Source organism: Gossypium arboreum, chromosome 5 (genome assembly GCF_025698485.1).
Source record: "Gossypium arboreum isolate Shixiya-1 chromosome 5, ASM2569848v2, whole genome shotgun sequence".
Taxonomy (NCBI): Eukaryota; Viridiplantae; Streptophyta; class Magnoliopsida; order Malvales; family Malvaceae; genus Gossypium; species Gossypium arboreum.
In genome coordinates this window covers 88,274,996-88,286,594 of record NC_069074.1, presented here as the reverse complement: position 1 = coordinate 88,286,594, position 11,599 = coordinate 88,274,996, and the positions used below count along the sequence as shown (strand labels likewise).

The following is an 11,599-nucleotide window of genomic DNA, read 5'->3' as shown; positions in this document are numbered from 1 at the left end:
GGATATTTACGTAGTCGGTCCTTTCGCTTTTTCGCCCATTTTCAATTTGATCCTATCCTTTCTTTTGTTTTTTTTAATTTTACACCTGTAATTTTGATTTTATTTCATTTTAATCCTCTGAGAAACGGTGCACATATGGACAAGGGTTATTTGCTCATTCGGTCCCTGTCATTTGTTAGAATTAAGTGACCCAAATTCTTATTTAAATAAAATACGATGGAAAATAAAATAAAAGTAAAATCCATATAGAACTAGACTTCTTTTATTTTATTTTAGAATAAGGTTTTTAAACCTTATTAAACTCCATCTATTTTATATTGATTAGGATAAGGTGTTTCAATCCTACTAAAATATGGCTTTGCAAGCCTATAAATAGACATAGTCTATTCCTCTTGTATTTTGAGTAAAAAAATTTTCGACATAGTGAATTTTCTTCTCCTCCGCCTGTGGTTTTTTTCCGAAAGGGTTTCACGTAAAATTTATGTGTTCTTTATTTTTATTTATTTTATTCTATTTTATTTTTCACAAATTGGTATCGAGCTTAGGGTTATTCATCTCGATCACGGTAATGGCGTCTTTGAAGTATGAAATTCATTGTTGGATCGCAACACCGATTTGCGTTGTGGCAAATTAAGATGCAAGCGCTTCTTGCAGATGGATCTAGAGGATGCCCGCTAGGATAGATAAGATGCCTTCGACATTAACAGATGAAGAGAAGAAGCGTAAGGATCGAAAGGCATTAACACAATTACATCCGCATTTGTCCAACGAAATTTTGCAGGATGTGATGAAAGAGAAAACCGCCATTGCATTATAGAAGAGGCTAGAACAAATATGTATGTCGAAAACTCTAACAAGCAAGTTGCATATGAAGAAGCGTCTTTATGCTCATCGTTTGGAGGAAGGTGCGTCAGACACGAACACTTAATGTTGTTTAAAGAAATTCTCTCAAACTTGGAGGCCATGGAGGTTCAAGATGATAAGGAAGATCTAGGGTTGATTCTACTTTGTTCGTTGCCCCGCCTTATTCAACCTTTAGAGACACGATTTTATATAGCCATGAGTCTCTCACAGTTGATGAGGTTTATGATTCTTTAACCTCGTATGATAAGATGAAGCATCTTGTGGTTAAACCCAACTCTCGGGAGAGGGTCTCATTGTTCGTGGGAGACAAGACCTAATGTTGATGATGATCGTGGTAGAACACAGAACGGAATCCTCGTGGTAAATCTAAGGGTAGATCAAATCTTCAAACAGAGGTAAAACTTGCAACTTCGCAAGAAGAAAGGGCACATTAAATCTGAGTGCTATAAGCTACAAAATAAGATTAAAAGGGAGGCTGCGAATCAAAAGGGAAAACAAATGTAAAATTCCGGTGAAGGCGATGTTGTAGAAGACTACAACGATGGTGAACTTCTAGTTGCTTCATCAATGATTCTAAAGTAAGCGAGGAGTGGATACTTGATTCAGCTGCACCTTCCACATGAGTCCCAATCGGGATTGGTTTACAACTTATGAAACAAGATCTCAAGGTGTTGTTTTGATGGGAAATAATGCTTCATGTAAAATCGCGGTGTTGGAACAATTAAAGTTAAGATATTTGATGGAGTTGTCGAACACTTAGTGACGTGCGGCATGTTCCGAATTGAAAAGAAATTTAATTTCGTTGAGTACTCTTGATTCAAAAGGGTACAGATACACAAATTGAAAGTGGGGTTTTAAAGATTTCAAAGGGTCCCTTGTTGTGATGAAAGGGCAAAGAAAGATTGCCAAGTTATATGTTTCTGAGGTTCTCATCATATCGGTGATGCAATTGCCGCTTCCTCTTCCTTGTCGATGATGATATTACTAAACTTTGGCATATGCGCCTAGGGCATATGAGTGAGAATGGCATGGCGTAATTAAGCAAAGAGGACTTCTTAATGGGCAAGGAATTTGCAAACCGAATTTCGTGAGCACCGTGTGTTTTGGGAAGCAAAGAGAGTTCGATTCACTAGAGGAATCCATAACACGAAGGAAACGTTGGAGTATATCCATTCGATCCGTGGGGCCGTCCAGAGTGCCTTCGAGAGGTGGAGCTAATTATATGCTAACCTTTATTGATGATTTTTCCGAAAAGTTTGGGCATTCTTCCAAGCGTAAAAGCGATGTGTTTTCCACATTTAAGTCTTGAAAAATTATGATTGAAAAAGCAGACGGAAAACAGATAAAATACCTCCGCATGCACAATGGCTTAGAGTTCGCTCGATGAGTTTAATAGATTGTGCAAGTCGGAAGGATCATGAGACACTTGACATTCGTCATACTCCACAAAGAAAGCGGCGTTGCGAGCGAATGAACGAACGATCATGGAGAAGGTTCGATGTATGTTGTCAAATGCCAACTTACAAGTCATTTTGGGCGAATGTTTCATCTGATGTTTTTGATCAACCGATCTCCATCATTGCCATTGAGAAAAGACTCCACAAGAGGTATGGTCCGTAATCCCGCTAATTATTCGATTTAAAGATTTTGGGTGTCCTGCGATGCTCATGTTGATAATGGAAAATTGGAACCGAGATCCATTAAATGCGTTTTCTTGGTTATAAAGTGGTGTAAAAGGCTATAAGTTATGGTGTCCCGAAAATAGAAAAGTTGTGATTAGCAGAGATGTTGTTTTTGATGAAACCGCTATGCTACCTAACTTATCTCTTAAAGACTCTTCCAATAAAGAAAACCAAAAGCGGTGGAGCATCGATTAATACGTAATCAACTCCTCAAGCCAAGACAAAAATTGAGAATAGAGTTGCTTCTTCACCGCAATACTCTATCGCCAAAAACAGGACAAGAAGAGAAATTAAACCTCCAAAGAAGTATGCCGAGGTTGATCTAGTTGCTTATGCTTTAAATGTGGTGAAGATATAGATGCTAATCAAGAGCCATTTAATTATTCGAGGCGATTAGTCGTGAAGACTCGAAAAGTGGATGTTTGCTATGCAAGAGGAGATGGAATCACTCCACAAAAACAGTAACATGGGATCTTGTAAAACTTCCTAAAGGTAAAAAGGTCGTTCGTTGTAAATGGGTGTTTAAAAGAAAGAAGGACTCTGGAGTTGAAGAACCCGGATATAAAGCAAGGCTTGTTGCAAAAGGTTCTGATCAAATTCGAGTGGACTTCACGATGTGTTCTCTCCGGTTGTTAAGCATAGTTCGATTCGAGCTTTGCTTGGTATTGTGGCCATGCATGATTTGGAGCTTGAGCAGTTAGATGTAAAACTGTATTTTTGCATGGAGAACTTGAGGAAGATATTTACATGCAACAACCAGAGGGTTTTATAGTCTCGAAAAAGAGGACTATGTTTGCTTGTGAAAAAGTCCCTTTACGGTTTGAAACAGATCACCAAGACAAGGGTACAAGAGGTTTGATTCCTTTATGACTTCTCATGATTTCAAAAGAAGTAGTTTTGACAGTTGTGTCTACTTTAAGAAAAATGTTGATGGTTCTTTTGTGTATCTACTTCTTTATGTTGATGACATGTTGATAGCAAAGAAAAGATAAAAGAGAGATAAGAAAGGTTAAAGCCCAACTAAGTGAAGAATTTGAGATGAAAGATTTAGGACCAAGCAAAGAAGATACTTGGTATGGAGATTCTCGAGATAGAAAAGCAAGTAAATTGTACCTAAGTCAAGGGTACATTGAGAAAGTTCTTTGCAGAGTTCAATATGCAGAGTGCTAAGCTCGTTAGTACTCCTTTAGCGACCATTTCGGACTTTCATCGGCCTTATCTCCTCAATCGATAATGAGATTGAGTACATGTCACATGTTCCATACTCTAGTGCAGAGGATCTCTCATGTATGCTATGGTTTGTTCACGCCCGATTTATCATATGCAATCGGTGCAGCTTAGCGATACATGGCGAATCTCGGTAAAGAACACGGAAAGCGATTCAATGGATTTTAAGATACTTACGAGGCACTACTAATGTTTGCTTACAGTTTGGAAGAACTAAAGATGGAGTTATAGGGTATGTTGATGCTGATTTTGCTGGAGACCTTGATAGAAGAAGATCTCTCACGAGTTACGTCTTTACAATCGGAGGTTGTGCAATTAGTTGGAAAGCCACTTTGCAAACTACAGTCGCTTTGTCTACCAATCGGGTGAGTACATGGCGATTCTCGAGGCTTGTAAAGAAGCTATTTGGTTGAAGGGACTATTTAGTGAACTCAATGAAGACCTTCAAATCAAGACAAGATTTTGTGACAATGAGTGCCATCTTTCTTACAAAAGATCAAATGTTTCATGAGAGAACAAAACACATTGATATTCGGTATCATTTTGTTCGTGATATTATTGCTCGTGGTGATATTGTTGTGAGCAAAATTAGCACTCATGAAAATCCTGCAGATATGATGACTAAGTCACTTCCTATAACCAAGTTTGAGCATTGCTTAGACTTGGTTGGTGTTCATTGTTGAAGTTAAACCCTTAAGGGGTTTTTGGAAGAGGTGAAGAACTTGTTTATTGAAAGTTCGCGATGAAGAACTTGTTCATTGAGAATTTGTGTCAAGGTGGAGATTGTTAGAATTAAGTGACCCAAATTCTTATTTAAATAAAATACGATGGAAAATAAAATAAAAGTAAAATCCATATAGAACTAGACTTCTTTTATTTTATTTTAGAATAAGGTTTTAAACCTTATTAAACTCCATCTATTTTATATTGATTAGGATAAGGTGTTTCAATCCTACTAGAATATGGCTTTGCAAGCCTATAAATAGACATAGTCTATTCCTCTTGTATTTTGAGTAAAAAAATTTTTCGACATAGTGAATTTTCTTCTCCTCTGCCCGTGGTTTTTTCCCCGAAAGGGTTTCCACGTAAAATTTATGTGTTCTTTATTTTTATTTATTTTATTCTATTTTATTTTTCACATCATTTTTAGCGAGTTATATTTTAATCCTTTTTAGTCTACTTTGATTATTTACAACTTATTCCCTTAATTTTGTTTCAATTTCAATTCAATACTTGGTTTATATAACTTCAATTTTTTTTTTCATGCATCGTTTCATTTGTTATTTTATTTGTTTATTTGTTTAGTTTCAATTTTTAATCAAATGTCTTATTGATGTTCACTTATTTATTTATTTACTTAATATTTATTTTATTTTATTTTTATAATTGGCCTTTTTATTTATTTTCTTTTATTGTGCCTTTCATTTATTCTTTTATTTATTTGCTACTTTTAATATATTTCAAAATTTAGATATTATTATTCGTATTAATATTATTGTTATTGTTACTATTATCATTTTCATTGTTATTATTATCCTATTATACATGTTGGAATCGTGATCTATTATTACCATTATATTTTTATGTTTTATTATATTATTACAAATTATGTTGCATTATCATTATTCATTGAACACAACATTTTTCTTACATTTTAACCGCTTTTTGTACCACATCCGATTAAACTAAACATGTATAATTTTAAATATTACATTAATTTTTATCTAAATTTGTAAAAAGAAAATTTTGAAAATAAAGGCAATATTCCATATTTGGAGCTTCGAGAAAGTCGTACTCTAACTTACGGGGTTTCGATTTTCTCGTTGAACTTAAATGGCCAAATATCCTTTAAAATTAAAATATACAAGTTTTTTTAAAAAAAAATTAATTAAAAGACAAGCTCATTCTCTAGGGTTCAAAATATCGTGTCCTAACTTACGGGATGTGACATTTTGTTATTTCGAGGAGAGAGAGTCTTTAACGTTCGTTTCAGTTTATTCAAGCGTTTTTTTAGTAAAATTAACATTAAAAAACGAGGGATCACATTGGATTTCTTTAGGAACGCCTTCTAGAGTAAGTATGTGTGGGTGAGTTATGTGGAGGCTCATAGACGCGAGTTTATGAGCTTGGTTCAGGGTGAGAGGTCTGTGGCCAAATACGAGGCCCAGTTTCTGAGATTGAGTAGGTATGCTCGTAGTTTGGTTTCAAAAGATTATAAGAAGAGTATCCAATTCGAGGGACTGAGATATGATTTGAGGGTTCTGGTAGCTCCTCAAAAGAAGCGAATGCTCGAGACCTTAGTTGACAAGGCGAAGATAACGGAGGAGGTGAAGCGCACCAAGCACAAAAAGAGAGATCGGAAGAAGGGTCAGAGTAAACTTAAGAGGGAATAGGGTCCTTCTAATTTTGTTTAGCGCCCTGAGAACTAGTAGACCTTGTTTCATAATACATATTTTTAACTCCACCATTTAAATAGACCTATTCTTATGGTTATAATCTCTATATTATTATTAAGTTTTTAACTAATTTGATATTATGAGTTAGTAAAATATGAAATATAATTTAAAAATATAAAAATAATTTTATATTCAATTTTAACATGCATATAAAATAAAAGATATAAATGTTATTTAACATAAAAAAAACTTATATTTTTATTAATTTCCTAAAGAACCTACAGTTATTCCATTTATAAAATTACCCACTTCATATCAAGTTTTTCTTTTATCTTTTTTCATTGTTAGCTTTTCATGTACATTGTCTCTTAAAAAACTTCTTTAAAATATATATTTTAAATAAAATAAATATTTTATTTATTTATTTTCTTCACCCACTTTTATGAATATGCCAAGATCTACAATGTGTGTGAGAAAAAAAATAAAGAAGTTTATAGGTCAGATATCAGCATCCAATGTCCTAACAAACTATCACATGGGAGATAATAAAAAAAAAAGGCAACATTTTCCAATATTAAAATTAATTAATCAGTAAGAAAATTAATGAGTAAGGTTATAAAATCCTGGATGGTTGATATTCAATCTCATTAAATATTAAATTCTCTTTCTTCTTCTTTTTCAAGTTATTTATTGAAACGAGTCTAATAATTAATCATTTATATTCTGTAAAAATATTGACCAAGAATTTTAAAACTGTTCTATATCCAACTTTAACCATTTGGTATTCTCTTTAATCCCTAAGCTTCACCTTCTTTATTGTAAATTAAAATAAACAATTTGAAACCTGGACTTTTCAAAGGTTAAATCAAACCACCCAATTAAGAGAGCGGCCAACCCCAGATTCCCTTCTATAAAAGAAAATGGATATTTGGAATTATATAAAAATATATAAATGGAAAGTTTCATATTAATTAATGGGAATGTCCTACAATAATTAATAGTTTCTAACTTCAATTCATCATTTGTTGGGGTTGATCCTCGATTGGGTTGGGTGGGTCATATTAATTCTAATTTTAAGATTTTAAAAGATATTTTAGGATTGGATTATTTTTGGATTAATTTCGAGTTTAAATTATTTTGTGTTTGAATAAGTAGAATTTATCAGTTAATTTTTTTTATTTGAGTTGTTTTGAGTTTTTTCGCTCGAGATTAACATTAAAATTGGATCATTTCAATTATTCATTCAAATCATTTTAAATTTGAATCATTTTAGATTTGAATATTTTCGAGTTTAGATTGAATAAATCTAAATTATTAATCTTTTATGATTTTTGAGATTTTGAGAATGAATCATGCAATGAAAATTAATTTTATTCATGAATTTATATAAATGTATTGATGTAAAAAGTAAAATCCATACATTTTTTAGTTATATTTAATTATACTAATAGTTTTCAATCAAAATATAGTTTAATTGATAAGCTCAACAAAGTAATTATACTGCATTAAAAAAAGGTTTAATGATAAATTTGGTCACTAATATTTGTGTATTTTGTCAAAATGGTTCTAATTATATGTTCGAGCTTTTTTTTGCCATCAACATCTGTTCTTTGTTTTCAATCTGCTTTATCTAACAGGTTTAACGAATAAATTCAAGGTTTCAAATTTGTTTTCTTTCAAAAAGTTTTAGTCTTTCATACGTTTGTTTATTGAGAAGTTTTTCTACTGAGTTAATTTTTTTTAGATAATTACACTTATTTTCTTTAAATTAAGAGTTATTTTTTAATTTAATGTAATTATTTATTTAAAAAAAAAAGTTGATGGCTAAAAAAGGCTAAAAATACAATTAGGACCATTTTGACAAAACATGTAAACATTAGTAATCAAATTTATCAGTAAGCCAAAAAAAGAATGAAATTTAAACTTGAACGATGAAAGTCAACATTACCAAAGCTTCGAGGCAAGCGGTGACCTTAGCCCCTTCAAAAATGATAAAATTATCTTGTTACCCCTTAAAAATTTTAAAAATTACAAATATAATAGTAATTTTGTACTTTAACTTTCCAAAAATTTATGATCCATTTTTGGTCCCTAAATAATTTTCTAACTTCATCTCTACCTCGTTGATTATATAAGACGCATTGTTTCAACTTCGAAGAAGTTATCAATATAAACTTAATAAATTCAAAAAAGTTCTCGACAATTCTAATGATAAATTTTACGAAATTGAAAATAATTAAGAAAATCAAAAGAAAAAAAATCTCTCTAAAAAAAATTATATATTGACCTAACTTAATAAAAAAAAATTAAGGAAACTTTCATGATAACTCTTTAGACAAATTTCACGAAATTGAAGTAGTAGGGCAATAGGGAAAACAAAGTTCCAAATCCCTAAGAAAAGGATAAAAGGATCCCAAAGAAGGGTGTAAAGCCAAAAAACAATGAAAATTGGTGTGGGAAAAATGCTTAATGTACCCTACATTTAGGTGCTAGTGGGTCCATTTAATAATAAAAAAACATTAACATTTTGCCCCCCCCCCCCTTTACTTTTCTCTCTTAAAATAAGGATATGATTGGTGGAAATATATAAATCTTCATTATGAAATAAGTTTTTTTAACAATAATTTCAGCTTAAAATTACTACAGTCTTTAATTTGTAAGTAGAATGATAATATATTTTAACGCATTTAAACTCATTTCCTCATATATTAATAACAATATCGATGTCAATTAAATTAAAACTCAATCTACTAAAATAAGTATTTAACTCTTAACAACCTTTTTTCTTATTTTAGCGTAATAAAATATAACTTAATTACTTGAGATAAATCTATGGTTTATGAATTTCTTAAAACTTGAATAATTTTGATTATTTGGTCGTTGGAAAATATTTTTACAAATAAAACATGTGACAAAATCGTGAAATTAAAATTTTACGATGAATAATTACTAATTTAGATTATTTAAAAAATTAAATCTTTTAATGTGATTAGACATTAGATTTCAACAAATCACACTTCTTTACATCTCCTAAACATTACTTATATTTAATTATATATAATTATATATATAACCTACTTAATTATTACATTTTCAAAAAAAAAAAACATAGTTGAGACAGCTTGGTGTCTTTATCTCAAAGCCTCAAACCCTTTCTGCTTCCTCACTTGATTCCTCAATATTCCTGCAAAAATTCAATAAAATGTAATTAAATTCTTAATATAAGTATTTTTATGGTATTTTTACAGATAAATTTATATATTTTTATAAGAGAAAAGAAACGCCATTGATGTACCTTGAGGTTTACAGTTAGGAGGTTCTTCAAAGAGAGACAAAGAAAGCTGTTTATAAGCAAGACCAATGTCAAACAAAATGAGACCAGATTTAGGGTCATCAACGATGATGTCTTTGACAGGCAACCAAAGGAATAACTCTTCTTGGCTTAAACCAACCACACCAATGAGACTACCATAGCTAAGGTTAGCCCTCACAACACTGTCGAAAAAAACCCTATTCTCATACTTGGTCAAGCAAGGCTCGTCGAGGAACACCTCGAGTGTTCCATTATCGGAAAGTGTGTACGATTTCACTTCCTTTGGGAGTAACCCTTTGGGCAAGCCTCTAGAAAGGAGGAGATCATGGATTGAAGGCGGTGGCGGTGAAGACGAAAGTAAGGGTGAAATCAAAGAAACTAAGGTGAGGAAAACATGAAGGAATTTTATGGGTTTTTGGGTGGTAATGAAATGTGCCATGGATGATGTTAATCTTGTTTCAAATGCATAGAAAAGATGTGAACAAAAATGAAATTAAAATGAAAAGGAAAGGTTTTAAGAGGAAAATTGGGTGTTTTAAGAAAAAAAAAAGTTTAGAAAATGGGAAATGACTAATTTGTCCTCGTTTGGTGAATGGGGCCCAATTTACAAATAAAGGGTGTGTGGTTTGATTAAGGTTTAATTAATTTTCTTGTAATTTATCACCTAATGAACATTAATTGAATATCTTACTTTTGGTTTATTTTTATATATACATACATTATATTTTTTCCCTAATTTGGGTTTACTTTTATATTATGAATTTACAAGTGTAATGAAAAATTATTAATCCGTATATATTAAATCAAAAATAAACTGATCCTTTTATTAAAAATTGACGTAACAAATAGAATAACTAGACAGTTACACATAGTGTGCTACATGTACCTCATTCTGATGTATAAGGCCTAGTTTTTAATAGTAAAAATAGATAGAATTTTTAATAGAAAGAATAATTTGCATGTTAATCAAATGTATAAATACTAATTTATCTAGTTTTAAGTAAAAGAAACAAAATACAATCTAAAATCTTAATACAAAAATTTTCATAGTATTTTTACCTCAAAATTTCAATTAACCATTGTTGTAGAGGTCAATGACTTGTGTTGCTCAACATTAGGTCCCACATTCAGACGTCAGTGACTGCTTTTCCTTCTCCATTGATAAAAAAAAATTCAAGTATATAATGTATAAAAAAAGAAAATCAAACCTTGATAAACTTTTAAAGATGACCGTTCATTTGAGTATGATGCAACCTTAAACTATTTTGCATTATGTTATTTTGTTGTTATGTGCATGATTATTGAGTGTTTCGCGGTAATGAAATTGATTTGTTTGTCAAGGTTATAAAAAAAGTTATATTAAGATATTTTTTATATATAGAGAGAGTTTAAAATTACCTAAAATCCCTCCTTAACTTATAAATAAGATGATAATATGCTTCAGTGTATTCGAATCTACGTCTTCTTGTATTAACAATAATATACATACCAATAAAATTAAAGACTTATTTAACGATTTAGGCCAAGATTTAATAGTCTCTACAAATTTTTCTTACTATTATGAATCTTATACAAGCTTAAAGAATGAATCCCAATTTACCATTGCAATTTGCAGACTTGAGATAGATCATTAAAAATTTTAAAATATATTTTTTTTTCATAAATGAAAAAAACAATTTAATTATTATCATTTCACAAGTAAAAGATTTAATTAGAATCATAAAATGATATAATATTTTTCCCCAAAATCTTAATACAAAATTTATTCATTATAAGAAAATCTCTACTATTTTGGAATTATAACTTTTCTTTTCTCACAAGCAAAACTCAAATAATTAAAAAAAAAAAAGGTCCCTACCAAATTGTTATCAATCTCAATCTTTTCTTGTTGAGATCTTCAAGGCAAGCAAAAATTATTATTTTAAAAAATCCCTAACCCTAATTATAATTATAATTATTATCATGAATTAAGGTTAATTAGCTCATGAAAGGGTAGTTTCGTCAAATCACATTAAACAGGTAACGGTAGCATGATATGTCTGGAACTCTCTCACAGTCCCCATTTGTCAGTTTTGTAAAAGAAGGACAAAAACGTCATTTCAGTCTCAAAAGATCAG

At 30.9% G+C, this 11,599-nt stretch overlaps 1 protein-coding gene across 1 annotated transcript; it reads right to left on the bottom strand.

Moving 5' to 3' along the window:
* Window positions 1-9,100: 9,100 nt before the first annotated feature.
* Window positions 9,101-9,996, bottom strand: LOC108488610 (uncharacterized). The gene is made up of 2 exons (XM_017792898.2): window positions 9,465-9,996; window positions 9,101-9,353 (listed from the first exon to the last, which is right to left on the bottom strand). Exons 1-2 carry the CDS (start codon window positions 9,919-9,921, stop codon window positions 9,301-9,303), a joined length of 510 nt encoding a protein of 169 aa, XP_017648387.1. The 5' UTR covers window positions 9,922-9,996; the 3' UTR covers window positions 9,101-9,300.
* Window positions 9,997-11,599: the final 1,603 nt, after the last annotated feature.